We start from the raw sequence: 20,107 nt of genomic DNA, 5'->3' as shown, positions 1-20,107 counted from the left end.
CCACTTACTTCGTTAATACCTGTTACTGAATATGCATGACCCTTTATGAGTCCATATGGGGTTCGAGCTTCAGTCTCAGCGGCACTCCTGGTCTAAAATAAGGAAACATATTTGACCTTATTGCAACTCTTGAATAACTTGTTTAATTAAGTGATGGATACTCCAGATAAGAATGTATTAGTTCCAACTACTAGAGCAAGCCCACTGAACTGTAAATCCAATGGATTCAAGGGTTCTATCCAATTTCATACTAACAGCAAGAATTAGGCCATAATTTTATAACAGAACATATCATAAGCTAACATGGAAAATTAAAACTGTGTACTGTGGATACATCCTAGCAACAAAATCCATTCCACTTTTTCAGGGATGGAGGGGAAAGGAAATGAATTCCAAGTTATTTTTTTTTATCGTGTCAGAAGAGACTTGAGAAACTGCAAGTATCTTCTGGTGTGAGAGAATTGGCTGTCTGCAGGGACATTGCACAGGGGACTCCCGGATGTGTTACCATCCTGTGGGAGGCTTCTCTCATGTCCCTAACCCTAAACTTGTCCCTAACCCTAAACATCCCCCAGGGGGAAAGGAGGAAGGAAAAAAAGAAGCTATATGATTGTATAACTAATGTTATTGTTTTTAAGCTATTGTGTATTTATGGTTTTATATTGTTGTTTACTGTGATATTTGCGGCATCAAATTGTTGCTATTGTTAGCTGCTCTGAGTCCCCCCTCAGGGGGTTGAGAAGGGCGGGGTAGAAATGTTGTAAATAAATAAATAAATGTCCCTGCATGGGAAGCTGGAGCTGACAGACAAGAGCTCACCTTGTCTCGTGGACTTAAAATGTTGAATGTTCTCTTGACAATGAAACCCAAACACATAGAAAAGACTACCAATCATTACAGCTGACAGTTTCCCTTTAATTTATAGTAATAAGCGAGGCATCACTCACTACTACGTACTGTGAAATATTCATGTGAGCTTTAAGATGCAAAAATGATCTATGATAAAAGAGGAGAGGCATTTAAGGTGTCTGTCAAAATTAAGTTTTATAACTGATCATTTTATAGGCTAGCTTTATATTTATTTGTAAGGTGCCTGAAGTTCAAGAAGTCTGAAAGTCTGTCTGCCTATTTCATGATAGGCAGACAGACTTAAGTTTATGACACCAATAGTTTATGACACTTTTTGACAAAGTATCATCCCTTCACAATATATTCTAGAACTCAAAAAAGTTCCTTTTTGGACTATCTTCCCTAGAATCCTCCCATCAATATGGCTTGTCTCATATATTTTCCAAGTTCTGCACTAATGTAATGTAGCAAACATTTTTGAAAAAATATTATAAATAAAAACCAAAACTGAAACCCGGCCATATTCTTTTACTTACATCAATAGAACAGCCCACCATTGACCCTCTGTTAAGAGCTTTTTCCAAGATTTCATAGAAGTTTTCTGGTGCCTTTTTAACTTCATACATTTCTCCGACACCTCCTGTAAAATCCTCCATGGCTTCAATTGTGCTTCCACCTTTTAGAGCTTCATAACTTCCATTTAACCTACAGTAAACATGAATGGTTTTTTAAAAAATGCATTCACATATCTACACAAAACATGGTTTATTGAACTCATGGAAAAGAGTAGTGACAATAACAATTTTTTCACCAATTCAGTGCATAGCTGATGGAATAGGTAGCTGCTAGCTATCATTGTTGGAGAAATTATGAATTGTTTCCAAAAGCATACATACTTCAGTCATTTTGAAAAAAAAAATTGTTGCAGAGGTATCCGACATCATTCTTCTTTTATTAGATTTATAAAAAGTATAATTACAAAGAAATGAAAAGGAGGAGGAAGAAGGAAAATACATAGGATATGGGAAATAGTCTAAACATATAAGCTCACCATATTTACAAAAGCACATTGTCTTGAAGTTGGTGTTTGCAAAACACATGTTTATCAATAGTTAAAAAAGTGAGATCTTCTGAACAATGATAGACAGAGAATATATATCTTTCTAGCCATGGAGTCCTTATGCAACAATAATAGCACATATGATCCAACTATGTTGGCCATTTGTAAAATCCCAAGTCTTTGGGATATAATTTAAAAGAACAAAATATCTAAAAATATTAAATATTTTTCTAATAAAAAAGCTGATTTATGCAGCCAAAAACATTCAACATGCCACTTTATATGACACTAGGTAGCATTATCAGTACAGGTAGTCTCTGAGTTACAAATATCTGATTACAAATGATTCATAGTTAGAGAGTGAGATGACAGGAAATGAGAGAAATCTACCCCTCGGAAGGGAAATTAACTCCTGGAAGAGTTATCATGGGGAAAAGGTGTCTCAACTGGAGCTTTATCATCAATCGTTGTTTCCACAACATAACAAAACAAGTCATTTAAAAAAATATCCAATTATCACAGGGACAGAAAATGAGGTGAAATCTTCTGAACAGGGGAACAGACCGCAAAACAAACACCACAGGAGTGTTGATAGATAGATAGATAGATAGATAGATAGATAGACAGACAGATGATAGATGATAGATAGATAGATAGATAGATAGATAGATAGACATGCACGCACACACACAAATTCAACTTAAGAACAAAGTGACAAAACCTATCTTGTTCGTAACTTGTCAACTGCCTAGATTAGGTGGCTAACCTTTGGTTGAAGAGGAAATGGTGTCTGAGATACCCAAAATATCAGTTTTGGCCAAACCAAGTGAAGTTTTAAATTTAAAGAAATTTTAGATATGGAAGTATGGTGAGCTTTCCATTAATTTAAAGGTGTCAATTTTTAATTGAGGGCCACATCAACCTTATGGTTGCTTTCAAAGGGCCGTTGAATCAGTGGACGGATACAGAGCGCCAACAAACCGCAGCCTTCCAGATGTTACTGTATCACAACTCAAATCAGCTTGAGCTATGATGTTTAGTGATGATGAATACAGGAATTACCATCCATCATCTGGAGGGTCACATAAAATGACATGGCAGACTGGATTTGGCCAGCGGGTGTTGAGTTTGACACATGTGCATTAGTTGATTTTAATGTATGCTTGAACTCTGCATTTCTCCCCTTTCGAATCTAATGTTATGAACATCATATTTAGTACTTTCCAGCAAACATCTATAAAGACTTGTTCGGTTTTTCTGCACATCCTCAGCTCCCTCCACTGGTGTCCAACAGCAAATGCCTCACCAGGTTTTAATTTATTCTTGATTCAGCTCCTTACAGAAGCCTTTCAAAAACCACACAGATCACCATGGGACTGAAGAGTTTAGATAGCAACCAAGAAAAAGTTATGATAGTTGATGGGGGAAAAGGACAATATGTCAATCACATGGTTTGCATGGCTTACTTGGCATAGGCTTTTTCCAGCAAGGCGCTCCAGAACTCATTATGGTCAGCAGAGTGGAGAAAAACCAGACGGTCTTTGAAAGTGGGCAGTCGGTCATCAATAACAACATCCAGCCACTCATTGTGTTGCCAGAACTATTCAAGACACATTGGGAATAACACAGTTTTTATTTGTGATATGTTGCTTGAGGCAAACTATTTAATTGCTGGAAATCCCAGGGGGATAAAGGGTCCTTGCACTCTATACAATTATAGCAATATGGATTCATTTTACCTGCCATGGTTTCATCCTATGAAATCCTGGGGTTTGCAGTTTAGGGAAAGGAGTTTTGAATTCTGAACCAGAAACTTCTAGAAATGTTACCAAATTACAAATCCCAGCCTTGGTAGTTAAAACACACTATAAAGCATGAAATAGCCATAGGATTTCATGAAAGATCATTATGAAATGATTATACATTATAAATTAACCATTGCATCTAGATCATAAGGAGATATAGACATTTTTACCTGAAAATGAAATATACCAGCATAACCAGGTCCAAAATCTTGATCCTGTGGCACAACTCTGCCTAATGTCTTTTCATTAAGCGTAAGTGATGCTATGGCTGCTAATAACCAACAATCACCTGGAAATCAAATAGAGCTATGAAAATCACTCTTATTAGATAGCTAATCGAAGGTTTATTTCCCCCCATATCCAGTTCATATGTACAAAATACAGACCAGAGCTTCCCATTAAACCCCACATCAACTAATTTCCAGGCAACGCTTATTGTTTGAACCTCATGGTTATTCCATGTGACCATGCTTCTTCTTTTGCCTGCAAATCAATATCAATTTTAACAAATCACATGCCAAATTAAAAGCTCATTTTGCCAAAATAAAATAAAAGTGTATTAAGCACATAGAAGCAGACTGGTTTAAAAGGAAAAGCCAATTCATGACTTATTAGAGAGGTTTAGGCTGTAACCCTCCACTCACTCACCTCAGAATATGTTCTGTTGAACTCAATTGAACTTATTTTATTGATTTGTTTACAGTATTTATATTCTGCCCTTCTCACCCCAAAGGGACTCAGGGTGGATCACAGAACACATATACAGCAAGCATTCAATGCCAATTATACAACGAGAATACAGACAACAGATAGAGGCATTTATATAGGCGTTTCCCCATCTTTCGGCATCTTTGGAGGCTGTGCTTGGTTCTGGCCACAGGGAGGTGCTGTCGCTTCAACTCCTTGCCAAAGAAATTTCTTTGTTCATAATTTTTCCTCCTTTTTCTGATCAGAACACCATGCCTAAAATACCTCCCTGCTTAATGTGATACTTATTCATCTACTCAAATTGCCATTTTTGATCCACTAGGTGGGCAGGGAGCTGGGCTGAAGGTCAAGAACTCACCCTGACCTGGCTTCGAACTGTCAACCTTTCGGTTGGCAAGATTTACTGCAGCTACAGCTGGTGATTAATCTGCTGTGCTAAAGCCGGATAGGACTGTGCCACTTTTCTAGCTTTTTGTATTGATAAGAGGAGGTACTCTACTCAGACTCCATTTCAAATGCCAACTTAGAACCATAGAAATTTATTTTCCAAGCTCTGTGGTCTTATGCCAGAGGCACTCACATACTTTCATGTATATATTTGCACAATGACTGCCACTGTGAGTCACACCCCCAATGCTGAGGTCCCGAAATATTTGGCAACCATAAAAGTTTTGTGAACATCACCTAGTAGTTGATTAGACATTTACACAAATCTATTGTGCAGTCTTTACAGTGGACTCTGCAGAAAATGCTTCGGTTGTACTTCATAAAAAGGAAGTGATGACCACAATAATAGGAAAGCAAATCCAATCATTATTTTTGTTTTTTGTTTACTAACTGTGAGTCCAGCCACTTTCCCAAAATCCTCAATAATTTCCACTATTTTAGGTATCATCTCTATGGGCTCTTCTGTTATTATCACATCATCCTTTTGTAGAAAAAATATCTTCCAACAGTGTACCATGGGGACAGCGGTGGAAAAGGAACAATATCATGTAATAAGATAAAGATATTGTTGTCCTGCTGTATTCACAATTTGCCTGTCTCGTGTGATAAACTCCTAGATGAATAAATGCCAGGGAGGTTGGAGTTGAACAGTGCTTGCATTGAGCAGTGTTTGCACTGGGCCAGATTACTTTTAAGGTACTTCCCAACTCAAAAATCTAATTTCCAGTCCCACTTACAGGAGACACATCAAATCAATGAAACTTGCATAGCAGTCAGCTTCCCAAGTTCCCACTGATTTAACAGACTAGCTGCTGATTTTAGCCTTGTGATTATGTTTGATGTCTGTTTTTATTTTGCCTGGTTCTTAGGGACAGCTTAGTTGAGTAGAGCCATTTGTAATATCAGAGATAAACACAATGAGGAACAACATTATCTTCAGAGGCTATGAGTTTCCTTTCCCTGCAGAGGACAAGGATAATTTCAACAGAAAACACTCACCAAGATCTCCTTGACAAATGTCAGTCCTTGTGGCGCCGCCAGTAATAAACTCTGGGTCTTTAACTATTTCCTTGAAGGATATAACAGATGGAAAAATCAGGCATCCCAACAGAATATTTTTTTAATGTGACACAGAACTTAATATTGATTCTGTTCCAAGGCAGACATGATTGGTAAGCACTAATAAACATTCAATTCTAGAAAGCTCTATCTTTTATTAACTTGTCTATGATGCAATTTACAAAACCATTCATACTACAAATGAAATTCTTCATGATTTTTTTCTTCATAGTAGAAATTGTATATATTTATATGAAAAGTATTGAAACTGTGCATTTCAGGATTTCTTCTGTACAAAATTCACAGGAGGTATTTTTTTGCAATGAAAACAGCACTTTCTGAGCAAGAGACAGCATTTTCTGCATATGGGGATACTGTTTTCTGCACAAAGAATCCTATTTTCTATTATTTTTTCCTGCACAAAAAGAAGTATCAGATAGAATTCTTTGCATCAAGGTTTTCTGAAACTCAAGAAACATATCCTAAGATCTTTGTTTACCTTGGCAATCCCATCATTACAAAGTAAGAATAAGAGATGGAAAGATTACTTGAAAGTACTCAAGAAACACATTTCTTTGAGTACTTCCAAATAATCTTTCCATCTCAAATTCTTACTCTGAAGTGATCATAGTGCCAAGACATACAAAGATCTTAGGTTGTCGGCACTGCTCAGAAAGCTTATGGAAAATTACTGGTTCTGAATTACAGGATTTTCCACTGAAAATGCCAAAGTGCATTTAGTTCTACAATGGCAAATGTAGTGTTAATACTTGTAAAATGAGCTATCTGCCACCCAGAAGCAATGTGGGATGAAGAACCCCTTTTTTCTTCTTGTTGTTCAGCTGAGTCAACAGTAGTTTGAAGTTTTAAGCCTTATTTTTCATATAAAAACAAACAGTAAAATAATCCCTATATGTTTGCATGTGTCTTTAATAGAAACAGGAAACACCAGAGAATCTCTTTTGCAATATACACTTGTACATACTATAGAAGCATTACATTATTAATATCCAGAGGTATGCATCTAAATCTGGAGCTAGCTCCTTGCTTTTAAATCCACTGATCCACTGGGAGGCAATGGGGATTGCGGTGATGGTGAAAACAATCTTAGTAAGTTATATCACTTATACTAGAAGATTTTAAAAATATTGTGTGAGGAGATATTGTATCCGACTCTGATGGGTGGTGGTGCTCATTTCTATTTCTAAGCCAATGAGCCGGCGTTGTCCGTAGACATCTCCTAGGTCAGCATGACTGTGTGGAGTGCCATTACCTTCCCACAGAAGCAGTATGTATTGATCTACTCACATTTCCATGTTTTCAAACTGCTAGGTTAGCAGAAGCTGGGCTAACAGCAGGAGCTCACTTTGCTTCCTGGATTCGAACCATCGACCTTTCCATCAGCAAGTTCAGCCGCTCAGTGGTTTAACCCACTGCACAACCAGGGGCCCCTATTGAGTGCATACGTCCCTGCAAAATGTATCTTGACAAATACTAGATGCAGCTGCTGATTTACACAAGCAACTGGAAAACAGTTCCCACGTTTTATATCCCATTTGGACTATTTATTTATTTACATCACTTTTATCCCGCCCTTTTCAGTCCGAAGGCGACTCAGGGCGGTGTACAGACAGGCAACAATTAGATACCACAGCATACATACATATATCAGTTCAAAAACAAATTAAGTCACATCATAAAATCCATATAAAAACCATTAAAACTATAAAAAAAAAAAAACAATGTCTTCCAGTTCAACTCCTTATTCATTTACATCATTTTAACCGATCCGTGTTCATAATTTCACAGTATTGTGTTTATCTGGTTACACTGAGGTACTATAATGAATTCTTTGTGAGGCTGCCTTTGGAAACTTTGGGGGGATCAAAATGCTACAGCCAGGATGTGAAGAGGGCCAGTGATAGGGTCATCTATATCCCTGATTAATACAGGTTTATTCCCAGGCACAGTTCAAAGTGCTGGTCAGAACCTACAAAGCCCTATATGGTTTGGTTTTATTTGAAAGATCACATCTCCTGATACAAACCTGCCAGAACGTTTAGATCTTCAAAGGGAGGCTTTCTCTCAGCCCCTCTGCCAATACAGGCTTGTGTGGTGAGAGCATGAGAGAGAGAGGGAGAGCCTTCTCAGGCCCCACAATCTAATATGAATCAAGACTTCGACAAAACTGCAGTGGGCATTTGAATAATTGCCACAATATCAAAATTGAGAGAATCATAGAATTATAGAGTTGGAAGAGGCCACATGGGTCATCTAGGCCACAGTGGTCCACACTCTTGTTACATCTTGAATAGACTTCTGCAATGTGCTCTACGTGGAATTGCCTTTGAAGACTGTTCGGAAGCTTCAAGCAGTTCAGTGGGTTGCAACCAGGTTTCTAACTGGGGCAGTGCACAGGGAACATACAACCCCTCTCTTGAGTCAGCTCTACTGGCTGCCAGTTTGCTATAGAGCACAATTCAAAATGCTGGCTTTGGAGTATACATCCCTAAACAATTGTGATCCAGCTTACCTATCCAAATGCATCTCCCTTCATGATCCAGTTAGAGCATTAAGTTCGGCTGAGGAAGTCCTGCTCTCAGTCCCACTACCCTCGCAGGTGCGACTGGTGGGGATGAGAGACAGGGCCTTCTCATTGGTGGCCCCTCAGCTGTGGAATTCTCTCCCCAGTGAAATTAGATAGGCCCTACCCCTCCTGGCATTTAGGAAACAACTTAAAACATGGCTTTTAAAGCAAGTATTTGGGGAATGAGATGAAGTAGTCAAGATAACCTCGGGATTGATGCAATGTCTAATGTTCTATGTTTTAAGGTTTGTCTATTTTCGATGTTTTATTGTTTACTGGTTTTGATCTATTGTTATATGCTGTTTTAATTATGTGATGTATTTTATATTTTATATGAGGCATTGAATTTTGCCGTTTACTTTGCTGTGCACCACTTTGAGTCCCCCGCAGGGGTGAGAAAAGCAGTATATAAATTAAATAAATAATAAAAAGTTTAACATTCTGCTATGCAGGAAAAGTACAATCAAAATATCCCTGACAGATGGCCATCCATCTGTCTTTTACATCCTAAAGAAACAGTAGAGCAGGAACCTATATACAGCATTGCACCTTCCTCACTGTGCTGGAAATGGGAGAGAAATTGAGTCTGTGCAGCAAAAAACAGAAATGTTTGCTGTCAGCCAAGACAATTAATGGAGGCTGCAGAACCTGGATTAGCTATGGGTAGCTAAGAAATGACTACAGGGCAATGCCTGGCATTTTCTGTCCCCAATCTTAAGAGACTCAGATAGCTTTGACTGCTTCAAAGGAAATGTCAGAGAACAGGTGAGCTGGTTGAGCGGCTGCATTCCTGCTGCTCAGGGCCTTTTCTGGCGGAGAACATGACCATGCTGGGCATGTCATGATTAGAGAGAAAACAAAAGGCAAGGCGAGCCAACCCCATCCGCATCATTGGCACCACCTGCTTGTTCAACAAACTGGTCATGTGGAGCTTGTAACTAAGCTGAACAAAGTAAAGGCAGTGCTTGTTTGCTTGCTTTGAGGATATCGTCAGGTGGGAAGATTGTAATAAAGAATTGATTTTATTAGCAGTGGTGCTTTGCATTCCTGCAACAGCCTCCCACAACCTGGTGCCTACCAGTAGTTGTGATCCACAATTCCCATAACCCATCACTAGAAAGTTGTGCCACTCAGCCAAAGGTATCTTGACCTCTGAACCTAACCATATTTCTTTACAAACCATTCCAGACAGTGGTCATGGAGGTTTCTGTCCAAAAGATCTGCATGTCATCTTGGGATCATTAAGTTTGGTAATTCTTTATCGATATGTATGAGGAACAAAAATAAGCCCTGCATCTCCAAGTTGGATCCATACGCAATCTCTTAAAAGATGTATAGAATCATAGAATCAAAGAGTTGGAAGAGACCTCATGCGCCATCCAGTCCAACCCCCTGCCAAGAAGCAGGAATATTGCATTCAAAGCACCCCTGACAGATGGCCATCTAGCCTCTGTTTAAAAGCTTCCAAAGAAGGAGCCTCCACCACACTGACTGTTGAACGGCTCTCACAGTCAGGTAGGAGAAAAAGTTGTTAAAACTATGCACCAGAAGAATAACAAAATCTATGCAGGGGGAAAACCTTTGAACTGAACTGAAAGCTGAAGTTCTTGAGATGCCAACTGTTTTAATCTACAACCAAATCTATGCATTCCCAGTATATCCACTGCAGAATGCTAGCCTGTCTTTCAGCCTTCACACCTCAATTAGTTATGGGTCAGATAGAGGGGGATATGATGGGAATAGTTGTTGTGTTATGAGTTCCTCTTTTCTTCTCTTGGCTAGCTTTTGAAAAACAACCAGAGTTATTTGCATAACAAAATTAATCACATACATATGAGTGTGTGTGTATACACACAGAGACACACAATGTAAGCATACTTGGAGTACTAGAATATCTAATGTAATAGTAAGTTATTTACATAGTTGAAATATTGAAGAGTACTAATTCGAATTAAATCCAAAAATGCCAATGTAAATACTTGCTGCCAGTGACCATGCTGGCAAATGGATTCTGGAATGGTCTAGAGCAGTAGTTCTCAATTTATGTCAGTCACAGAGCCCTTTTTGAAGGAAAAGTTTCTTGTGGAGCCCCAATAAATGTTTATGTTATATTATATTATATTATATTATATTATATTATATTATTGTATCTGTATCTATATTATCTGTATCAACCAGGCATGGCAAACTTTTGGACACAGGGGCCAAATTGCTTTTTAAAATTTGACAGGGTGAGCCAGTGGCAGATGGTTGGAGAATGTTTGTGTGAACTAATTGGGGGAAAAAACCTGAACAAATTCATATGCAGGCTACACATACCTTGTTTGTAGTGCAAAAAAGAAATAAAGAACAATAGAATATTCAAAATGAAGACTAGTTTTAACCAACTTAAACTTAACCGTATTCAAATGGAAAACCCCAGAGGCCATCTAGTCCAACCACCTCCTGCCATCCATTTTCTCTAACAGGAGAGTGGAAGCCTCTTGCAAGAAAAGTCAGACTGGCTGTATACCTTGTGAGCTCCCATTACGTAGCCAGGATTATATTTTTTGTATGGACTTGAGTCCCTAAAATCAGTTTAGTTTGGGAGCTTTTTAAATTCTGTGCGCTTTATTTTTTTAATGTATTGTGTTGATTAATTTTAAAATACAATTCTATCTCTTTTTATCTTCTGGGCATCAGTGAAAGGCTTACAGGCAATGAATAAATATTTCAGCAAATAAATAAATAGATAAATGAATGACATTTTTTGAGAAATTTGGGGGCATAGTTATAGAATCATAGAATCAAAGAGTTGGAAGAGATCTCACGGGCCAGTTAAGTAGGCTATATTTTGCCATCCACAATATATATCTTCTATCATTTCTGCACTATAACTATGGAAGACAATCATATTAATATAGAATTTGGGGCATTTACCAACAAGACAAGGGCCAATATGTTTCCAAGACAAAGGGTAAAAAAGTGAAAGGTAAGGAAAAGTGACTTGAACCCTATAGTGAAAGAACTGGTCACATTGGGAACATTGGCCTAAATGACTAGAGAAAAATCATACAACAGGCAGAGAATGCAACAGCTGTGTAATCCAGTGATTTGCCATTTAGGAATAGAATCATTGAGTTAAGTGGATTTTACATATATGTATGTGTCTCTGTGTATGTTTCCCCTTGGCATTACGTCTAGTTGTGTCCGATTCTAGAGGGATGGTGGTGCTCATCTCCATTTCTAAGCTGAAGAACTGGCATTGTCCATAGATGCCTCCAAGGCCATGTGGCCAGCATGACTGCATGGAGCACTGCTACCTTCCCACTGGAGCAGTACCTATTGATCTACTCACATTTGCATGTTTTCAAACTGCTAGGTTGGCAGAAGCTTGGACTTACAGCAGGAGCTCACCGGGCTCTCAGGAATCAAACTGCTGACCTTTTGGTCAGTAAGTTCAGAAGCTCAGCTGGGTTTAACCCGCGGCGCCACCGGGGGCTCCATATATATATATAATGAAAACGAACAGAAAAAGGTATGTAAAACAGAAATTGAGTAATTAAATTACATGTAACAATTTATTGAATGGGTCTATTCTAACTCAGACTAACTAACAGGATCCCAACCATTACCACCTCCCCTCCTTCTGAACACAACCAAACTGTCTCCCTATGATATTGTGTGTGAGGATCTGAACAGTTCAATAAATAAAAGTCTGTTTCTGAATCAAATTCTACAGGATAAGATACAAAGAAAGTAATCTTTGTACTCACCCCAGGCCTTTTCCATACGAAGGGGACAGGAGGCTTCTCACTGAAGAAAAGGGAAGCATCGTTGGCTGGAAAATCACAATCCTCAAAGAGTATTCCTTTCTGAAGGCATTCAGCTTTCAGCTCTTTGTATGTTTGGCCAGTGGAGTGTGTGGCACGAGCGCTTTGGGGCACTGGAGGAGGCCGCGGGCTGGAGTCCCGGTAGGTGTATGGCATTGCTGTCCTAGAAGCAAGTCACTAAGAAGGCGGGGAATGGAGAATTGAGAGGAAAAAAGCTGAAGGTGCCAACCTTCAAAAATAACTAGAACCAAAGACCAAGAGATAGGATCAAATTGCCCCCAGGCAGCAAGCAAGAAGATCTAGACCGTCAGGGAAGTAGGGAGGCAGAAAAAACACAAACCTCTATGCAGGTAGCCCTCCCTGCACCTGACTGAATGGCATGAGGACAGTCTCACCCACAGGAAACAATACAAGAAAGGAACACCCTGAGAACAAACAGAAAAGGAAACTTGTTCAGCTGCTGGGTGCCTGCCCTCTGGCAGGTTAACTCAGAAACCACAGTGCATGGCAGAGAGATAACTCCACTCTTGACCACGTAGTGTGCATTCACCATGCTCAAACCCAGAAAAGGGGCACTCCCATGGCTCCACCTTCAGGGTCAAGTGATAAGGGGAGGGAGTGGTGGCCTTGCCTTTGCTTGATGGTTGACTCTAAAAATGTAACAAAACATGAAAATCCCAGCTTTCAGGTGTATGTAGACATCAGGATTGACATTTTTTGTCAGATGTACAAATGAGCAATGTGGTCTGTGTCAGGAATGGAGAACATGCAGACCTTCAGATGTTAGACTGTAATGGTAATCATCCTAACCATTGGCTTTGCTAGCTAAAATCAATAGGAGGTGCAACCCAAGAGTGCCTGGAGTGCTGTGTATTCTTTAATTCTGGTGGCTATAGATCAGGGCTTGGTATTTTCTAAATTGCTGTGAGTTAGCATTATTCTTCTAATTCATAGGGAAGCACATCTGTCCATCATGTGACTACTAAATATGCTGGTGTGCATTTTATCAGCAGGACAGCAACAGAAAACAGAGGACTTTCTGCTGCTGTCCTGCTGCATTAGCTTAAAGCAGAATTATTTTTCCAGGTGGCTTTTAGAACTTTCATTCTGTTTTTAAAACAAGACATGCATGACTATCAATGTTCAAGATACTACATCACCATGTCCTCCCAACCCTGTTATACACTTGTGAAACGTGGACTGTCAATAGAAGTCACACTCAATTACTGGAATGATTCCATAAGTGTTGCCCCCCAAAAAACCCTTCAAATTTCTTGGGAAGACAGGCAGGCAAATGTCAGCGTGCTGGAAGAAGCAAAGACCACCAGCATTGAAGTGATGCTCCTATGCCATAAACTCCTCTGGACTGGCCATGTTGTCCGAATGCTCAATCACAATTCCATCTCCCAAAGCACTTATTATCCCAACTCAAGAATGGAAAACAGAATGTTGGTGAGCAGGAAAAGAAATTTAAAGATGGGCTTAAAGTTATCCTTAAGACTGTGCCATAGACACTGAGTGCTGGGAAGCCCTGGCCCTCAAGCACTTTAACTGGAGGTCAGCAGTGACCAGCAGTGCTGTGGAATTTGAAGAGTCACAAATGGTGGGCAAAAGGGAGAAACGTGCCAAGAGGAAGGTGCGTCAAGCCAACCCTGACCACCTTCTATCTGGAAACCAATGCTCTCACTGTGGATGAACATGAGGGTCAAGAATAGAGGTCCACAGTCACCTACGTATCCACTGCCAAGACACTACACTTGGAAGGCCAACACACTCGGACAACAACACACTCAGACAACAACTAAGAAGAAGAATATAAATATCCACCAACAGAGTTTATGCTATGCAATGCCTATACTGAATGCCAGTCAGTGTAGCACCCAATGGTTGAAGAGCATGGGTGACAACCCAGTCTGCACTTGCAATGCACACAAAGCAATGCAAATTCACACACTTTAATGCATGTGCAACGATCCCATATGTGTGACCTATGCCATTATCATGTGTAAACTATGCCAGGCATAACCTATGACCACAGATGCCTGTTGAAAGACAGACATCAGAACTGTTGTGATACTGGAGGCCACATATATTTGCTACTTATCAGGCATGACTGGAATGGGGCCAGATTAACTGTGTGAGCTGTTTTCTTTTCTTTTTTTCTCACTTCAGATCTGGGTGTAACACATTCATTACAGTGCAATACACTAGCCAAGAATTAGGGAGAATGAGTCACCATCAGTCCCTCCTGTTAATTCCACCACTCCCCATATCCCTTGTCGTTTTCTAAGGTGGACAAGGACATTCTTGTGGCAGCTACACTAATAACTTAGACAATATAGCTATAGCTAAGCCAGGTATTACAGAATAGCTTCAGCTAGAAGCTTTACCTCTTATCCTACCAAAAGCAAATATGAGAGAGGCATAGCAATAAAACTTAATTGAGTGTAAAGTGTGCTGCTGAGTCACTTTATGGTTGCTTTTCACGTTATTTCACAGCAGGCTTGCTCAGTCTTACACAGACAAAGCTGGCTCAGAGTGACAGGTTCCTCTGTGGAAGAGGATGTACTCTCTTGGACAAGGAAAAGTCTATGTTGCCAACTTTAAAATCTAGGGTAGACCTTAGAGAATTTACTATGGTTACAATTTGCTTAGCAAGAAGTCTTTGGATCACTTGTTAAAAGATTGAGAACTGTTTTTAATTTTCATACAGAAGAAAGAAGGAAAGATAACACTTGCACATTTTGAATATTGAGTCTTTCTGTATGACTATAAGGCAGAAGTTTGAATGCTGGTTAAGATGAAACAAGGAAGTGAAAGATATTTGTATACCTTTGTCTTTGGTTTGGAGGATAGGAAATCAACAACTAAAATGTTTATTTTTGTGGTAGTTGTGGTAGGCTAGATTTGTGTTTGTTTTGCTTGTTGTTGTTGGCCTGGCTTTTTTTTATTGTTTGCTAGAATACAGTAAAACATGTCAAGAAAAGTTGCTACAGTTCCCATTATTTCCCTGGCTGCTTGGTCACTTGAACCAATTGGAGTGAGTGCTGTGGTGGTAGCAAAGCTTTAGTTGCAACCTGAAAACATTTGTGTTACTTTTAATTTTCTTTGTCAGGCACCACTAGTTCCTTCTAACTTTGATGTCAGTGGGGCATTGGTTGAAGATGCTGAACCTATTGAGGGGAGCTGGGAATAGAATTCAATACCTTGAATAACACCTTTAATGCTTGGAGTAAAACTTGGGGCAGGCTTTTTGAGTAAAAGCCAAGCTGCCTCTCTTCCCATGTAGAAACCATGCAGAGAGAGAGAGAGAGGAGAGAGAGAGAGAGGAGGAGGAAGGAGAGGCAGCTGTAATTTAATACATGTAGATTGAACATTTAGTTCAGTCTCAGGAATCTCTGAGAAAGGATAGGTGAGGATCCTTAATGAAACTCCAAAAAATCACTGCCAGGGTCAATAATACTGGGCTGGAAATAAAGAGAAAGATTGTGTGCTAAAGAGAAAGATGATTCCCCCGGGGCTGCACTATGCAATAAAGCTGTTTTGTTGTTAGAAACCAATTCTTTTCTGATTGGAAATAATCTATTAATGTCCTCCTCCCACTTTGCATACAAATGTCTCATTCGGTTTCATTATTATTTTGGGAACATAGTGTGTGCAAAATGAGTGTGGTTACAACCTTTCTTTAATGGGGATCTCTAGCAGGGGAAACCCCAAGCTATTTCTGATGGCTGAGCCAAAAGGACCCCAGGATTCCCAAAATTCCCAAGAAAACTATGGTATATATGTATATATGTTCTCTGCTCCCCTTCATTTTTTTTTACATTCTACAGCAGCACAGTTGAGCAATTTGGATATATTAAGGATTAATGCCCAAAGAAATCACAGAGTTCAGGGAAAATTTAAAATACAAATAAGCAAAGTTTAAAGAGTTATATGCAAAAGCAGAACTGGATAACCGTTGCTTCATGACAAGAAGCAATGCTGGAAGTGGGACATTTTTGTTCATCTTTTTGAATGGTAAAGTGTCTATAATAACATCATTTCACAACGGTGTGAAATGAGAAAGAGAAAGAGTAAACAATGTGGTATAAACAAGGAGGAGTGAGTGGCATTGTCATATTTCAAGTGTAAGAAAACAAACTTGAGAACTAACACCACTGAAGTGAAAATGCAATGTTGGTGCAAATTTGCCATTTCGCTACATTTCCAAGTACAGGAAACACACTTTTCAAGCAAAAGAGCCTAGAACAACTCTCTGGTGTGATAGACACCTTATCAGTCTTTTTTGGTCAAAATAGTAACAATATGATAGTACGCTCACTCTCAAATCCTTTACAAAGGGTGTGTTGACACTCTAAAATTAATGCAGTTTGACACCAATTTAACTGCAGTGGCTCAATACTATGGAATCATGGCAGCTGCAGTTTTACAAGCTCTTTAGCCTTCCCTGCCCAAAAGTGCTGGTGCCTCAACAAAATTCAACTCCATGATTCCATAGCACTGAGCTATGGCAGTTAAAGTGGTATCAAACTGCATTAATTCTATAGTGTAAGTGTACTCTGAAGCATGCTGGACACCATAGGTGTTCTGCTCCACAGCTATCTTTAGGTGGGGCTGCGGTACCACAGTGATTTAAGCTGCCAGCTGCGGAAAGGCTGCTGACCGGAGGGTCAACAATTCAAAAGCATGAGTCGGGGTGAGCTCCCAATTGTCAGTCCTGGCTTCTGTCAACTTGGTAGTTCGCAAGCATGCAATGCGAGTAGATCAGTAAGTACCACCTCAGCGGGAAGGTAAAAGGGTGCCCCACATGCTGGCAAAAACATTGGAGATGTCTACAGGCAGCAAGGCTCTGGCATGGAAAATGGAACAAGAGCATCTCCCCATGGCTGGAAGTTGAGCATCACCTCCAGACGCTAGAGATAGAAAAGAGGGGAAGGCCTTTACCTTATCTGTGTATTGTATGTCGTTGTTCATGTAAAAAGGCATTCAACATTTGCCTTTATGTGTACTATAATCCGCTCCAAGTCCCTCAAGGGAGATAAAGCGGAATATAAATAAAGATTACTACTACTACTACTACTACTACTACTATCATCATCATCATCATCATCATCATCATCATCATCATCATCTTTGGGTTATCTACACTCCTACTGCACTATAACATGCAGGGTTCAAGCTATTTTGCTGTAAGAAAAAATAATACTGCTTCTATAATTAGCATGAATTTCCCCATGTAAGCCACCCCGAGTCCCTTCGAGGAGATAGTGGTGGTGTTGTAACTCAGCGTGTGCCTCATGTATCTACTAGTGCTAGTAGGAGGAAACGAGGCTTGGAAGAGGAAGACGCTCAACGGCAGCTGAAGCGCATTAGGGACTTGTTCCTAGAATCTAGTGATGAGGAAGAGTTTCAGGGGTTTACTCGTGAGGAGATGGAGGTGGAGGATTACCGTGGTGTAAAGCGAGTAGCACGCAGTTCAGACAGTGATGAGGAATCCATTTCCAAGCGTCTTAAAGAGATAGCAGATAGCGACGGGTCTGAAAGTGATGATGAAGAGCTGGACTGGACCAGGGTCCAGGAGGTTTTGGATGTGATTAATGCTCCATCCTCCAGGATGAGTTCCAAGGGTTCACAGACCCATGGGTTTCGGATACTGCTTCTCAGGATGCAGCCCGGAGTGCAGACTGGCCACAATGGAGAGAATGCAGTTCACCTGTGGAACTAGATGCACCTGGAGGCGAATCTAGTGATTCTGATGGGATTTAAGGAGGAGCCTTGGGTCCATCATGTTGCAGAGTTCAAAGTGTCGTGTACCTGTGTATCCTGCTGTTAACTCTTGCCTTGAGTCCTTGCATCCAGAACCGTGTTTCCATGATCGTGCTGACGACTTTGCCTGGCTTGGAACCGTGAGTCTCGTCTCCTGCCCTAACCCTTGGACCGTCTTGACTATTCTACGCTTCTGCCTGTCTCCTGTGCTGACGTCGGACCGCTCCTCATGTTGGAAACTAGGAAAATTGGGTTTATATATCTGTGGAATGTCCAGAGTGGGAGAAAGAACTCTTGTCTGTTGGAGGTAGTTGTGAATGTTTCAATTGGCCACCTTGATTAGCATCTTGATTAAATGTCCCACCCTGGATATTACATATATATATAAACCCCATTTTCCTAGTTTTCAACAGACCTCACAACCTCTGAGGATGCTTGCCATAGATGCAGGCAAAATGTCAGGACAGAATACTTCTGGAACATGGCCATACAGCCTGAAAAACTTATAGCAACCCAGTGATTCCGGCCATGAAATCCTTCGACAATACAATATGCTACATATCACATAGCACCTAGATGAGTAATATTTTAACACCATATGAAACCATATAAATATTTTAAAATGCTCTCATTCAACATGCTGCAGATAAAGAATGTATGACACCTGCATGTGCCAATTTTATGCAGGGTACAATATTACCTAGAAAACCATTTGCAGTTTTTACCCTTCAGTTTCACAAGAGGGCAGGCTCATCTAAGAAGAGGAAACTTGACTTCTGAAGAAGATTCCGATCCCTTGTGGCTCCACACAGAAAGAGGCAGAAAAGGAGGAAGAAGCTACAGCTACAGAAATTTGTTTTCTAAATAAATCAATCAATATGTGTGTGTGTATGTATGCCAACTTCATTCTTCATATGATCCAGGGTCTCTTTGTCTAGAGTTCTGTTAAGACTGTATACATCTGTTTTCACATTCCTCTTTATGTAATGTCTTATTTCTGTTGGGGTTTTTTTTTCAACATTAAAAAAACCCATTAGCCCTCCACTTCTTGAAGAACATTGACAGTTGCATTTGAAAATGATAATTATGATGTTAATAATAATAATAATAATAACAACAACAACAACAGCACTGCAGTGGTCCCTCACTTATCACGGGTGTTACATTTCTGGACCACCCGTAATAAGTGAAATTCCACGATGTAGGGATGCCCCCTCTCCTTCCCCCCTTGTCCTCCTTACCATCCTCCTCCTCTTCATTGCCTAGGCCTCTTGCCGTGACGCCACATGGGACCCAAGTGGCAGCAGGAGGCCCCAGGTGGTGAAGAGGAGGAGGAGGAGGAAGATGGTAAGGAGGGCAAAATTATTATTATTATTATTATTATTATTATTTTAAAAATACAAAACAGCAAGTCTGTGATAAGCAGACCATGAAGGAGCAAGGGACCACTGTATATTTATTCTGCCATATCTCCCCGAGGGTACTCAGGGCGGATTCCAGCATATACAGACACAAAGCAAACATTCAATGCCTCAAAACAATGAAACACAAATACACAGATAAAGGTAAAGGCATCCCCTTCAGGCTCTGAGGATGGTGCTCATCTGAGGGTAAAGGCTCGGAGGATGGTGCACATCTCCATTTCTAAGCCAAAGAGCATGTGTTGTCTGTAGATTCCTCCTAGGTCATGTGGCTGGCATGACTGCATGGAGTGCTGTTTACCTTCCCGCCGAGGCGGTACCTATTGATCTACTCACATTTGCATGTTTTCAAATTGCTAGATTGGCAGAAGCTGGGGCTAACAATGGGAGCTCACCCTGTCCTGTGGATGTGAACCACCAACCTGGTCAGCAAGTTGAGTCCCCTTTGGGGTGAGAAGGGCGGGGTAGAAGAAACCGAAATAAATACATAAATAAGTTCAGCAACTAAACAGTTTAACCATTGCGCCACCGCAGGATAGTAGGATAGCTTTTACTTTTCTGTTTAATTACTCTTATCAAGCTTTCAGAAA

The 20,107-nt window shown here is 40.1% G+C and overlaps 1 protein-coding gene across 1 annotated transcript in view; it reads right to left on the bottom strand.

Annotated features, from left to right (window-relative positions):
* The window catches only part of CAPN9 (calpain 9), a 31,519-nt gene extending 18,837 nt beyond the window's left edge, over positions 1-12,682 (bottom strand). The window contains exons 1-6 of the mRNA XM_060753795.2: positions 12,271-12,682; positions 5,869-5,938; positions 3,885-4,003; positions 3,376-3,509; positions 1,386-1,554; positions 9-92 (exon numbers count right to left, since the gene is read on the bottom strand). Coding sequence (XP_060609778.2) covers positions 9-92; positions 1,386-1,554; positions 3,376-3,509; positions 3,885-4,003; positions 5,869-5,938; positions 12,271-12,483 — 789 coding nt within the window. The 5' untranslated portion in view covers positions 12,484-12,682. The remainder of the gene's footprint in view (positions 1-8; positions 93-1,385; positions 1,555-3,375; positions 3,510-3,884; positions 4,004-5,868; positions 5,939-12,270) is intronic.
* Between the last annotated feature and the right edge of the window lie 7,425 nt (positions 12,683-20,107).

This window comes from Anolis sagrei, chromosome 1 (genome assembly GCF_037176765.1).
Source record: "Anolis sagrei isolate rAnoSag1 chromosome 1, rAnoSag1.mat, whole genome shotgun sequence".
Classification (NCBI taxonomy): domain Eukaryota; kingdom Metazoa; phylum Chordata; class Lepidosauria; order Squamata; family Dactyloidae; genus Anolis; species Anolis sagrei.
Note: the sequence above shows the minus strand (reverse complement) of the source record. Positions and strands in the feature narration are given on the sequence as shown.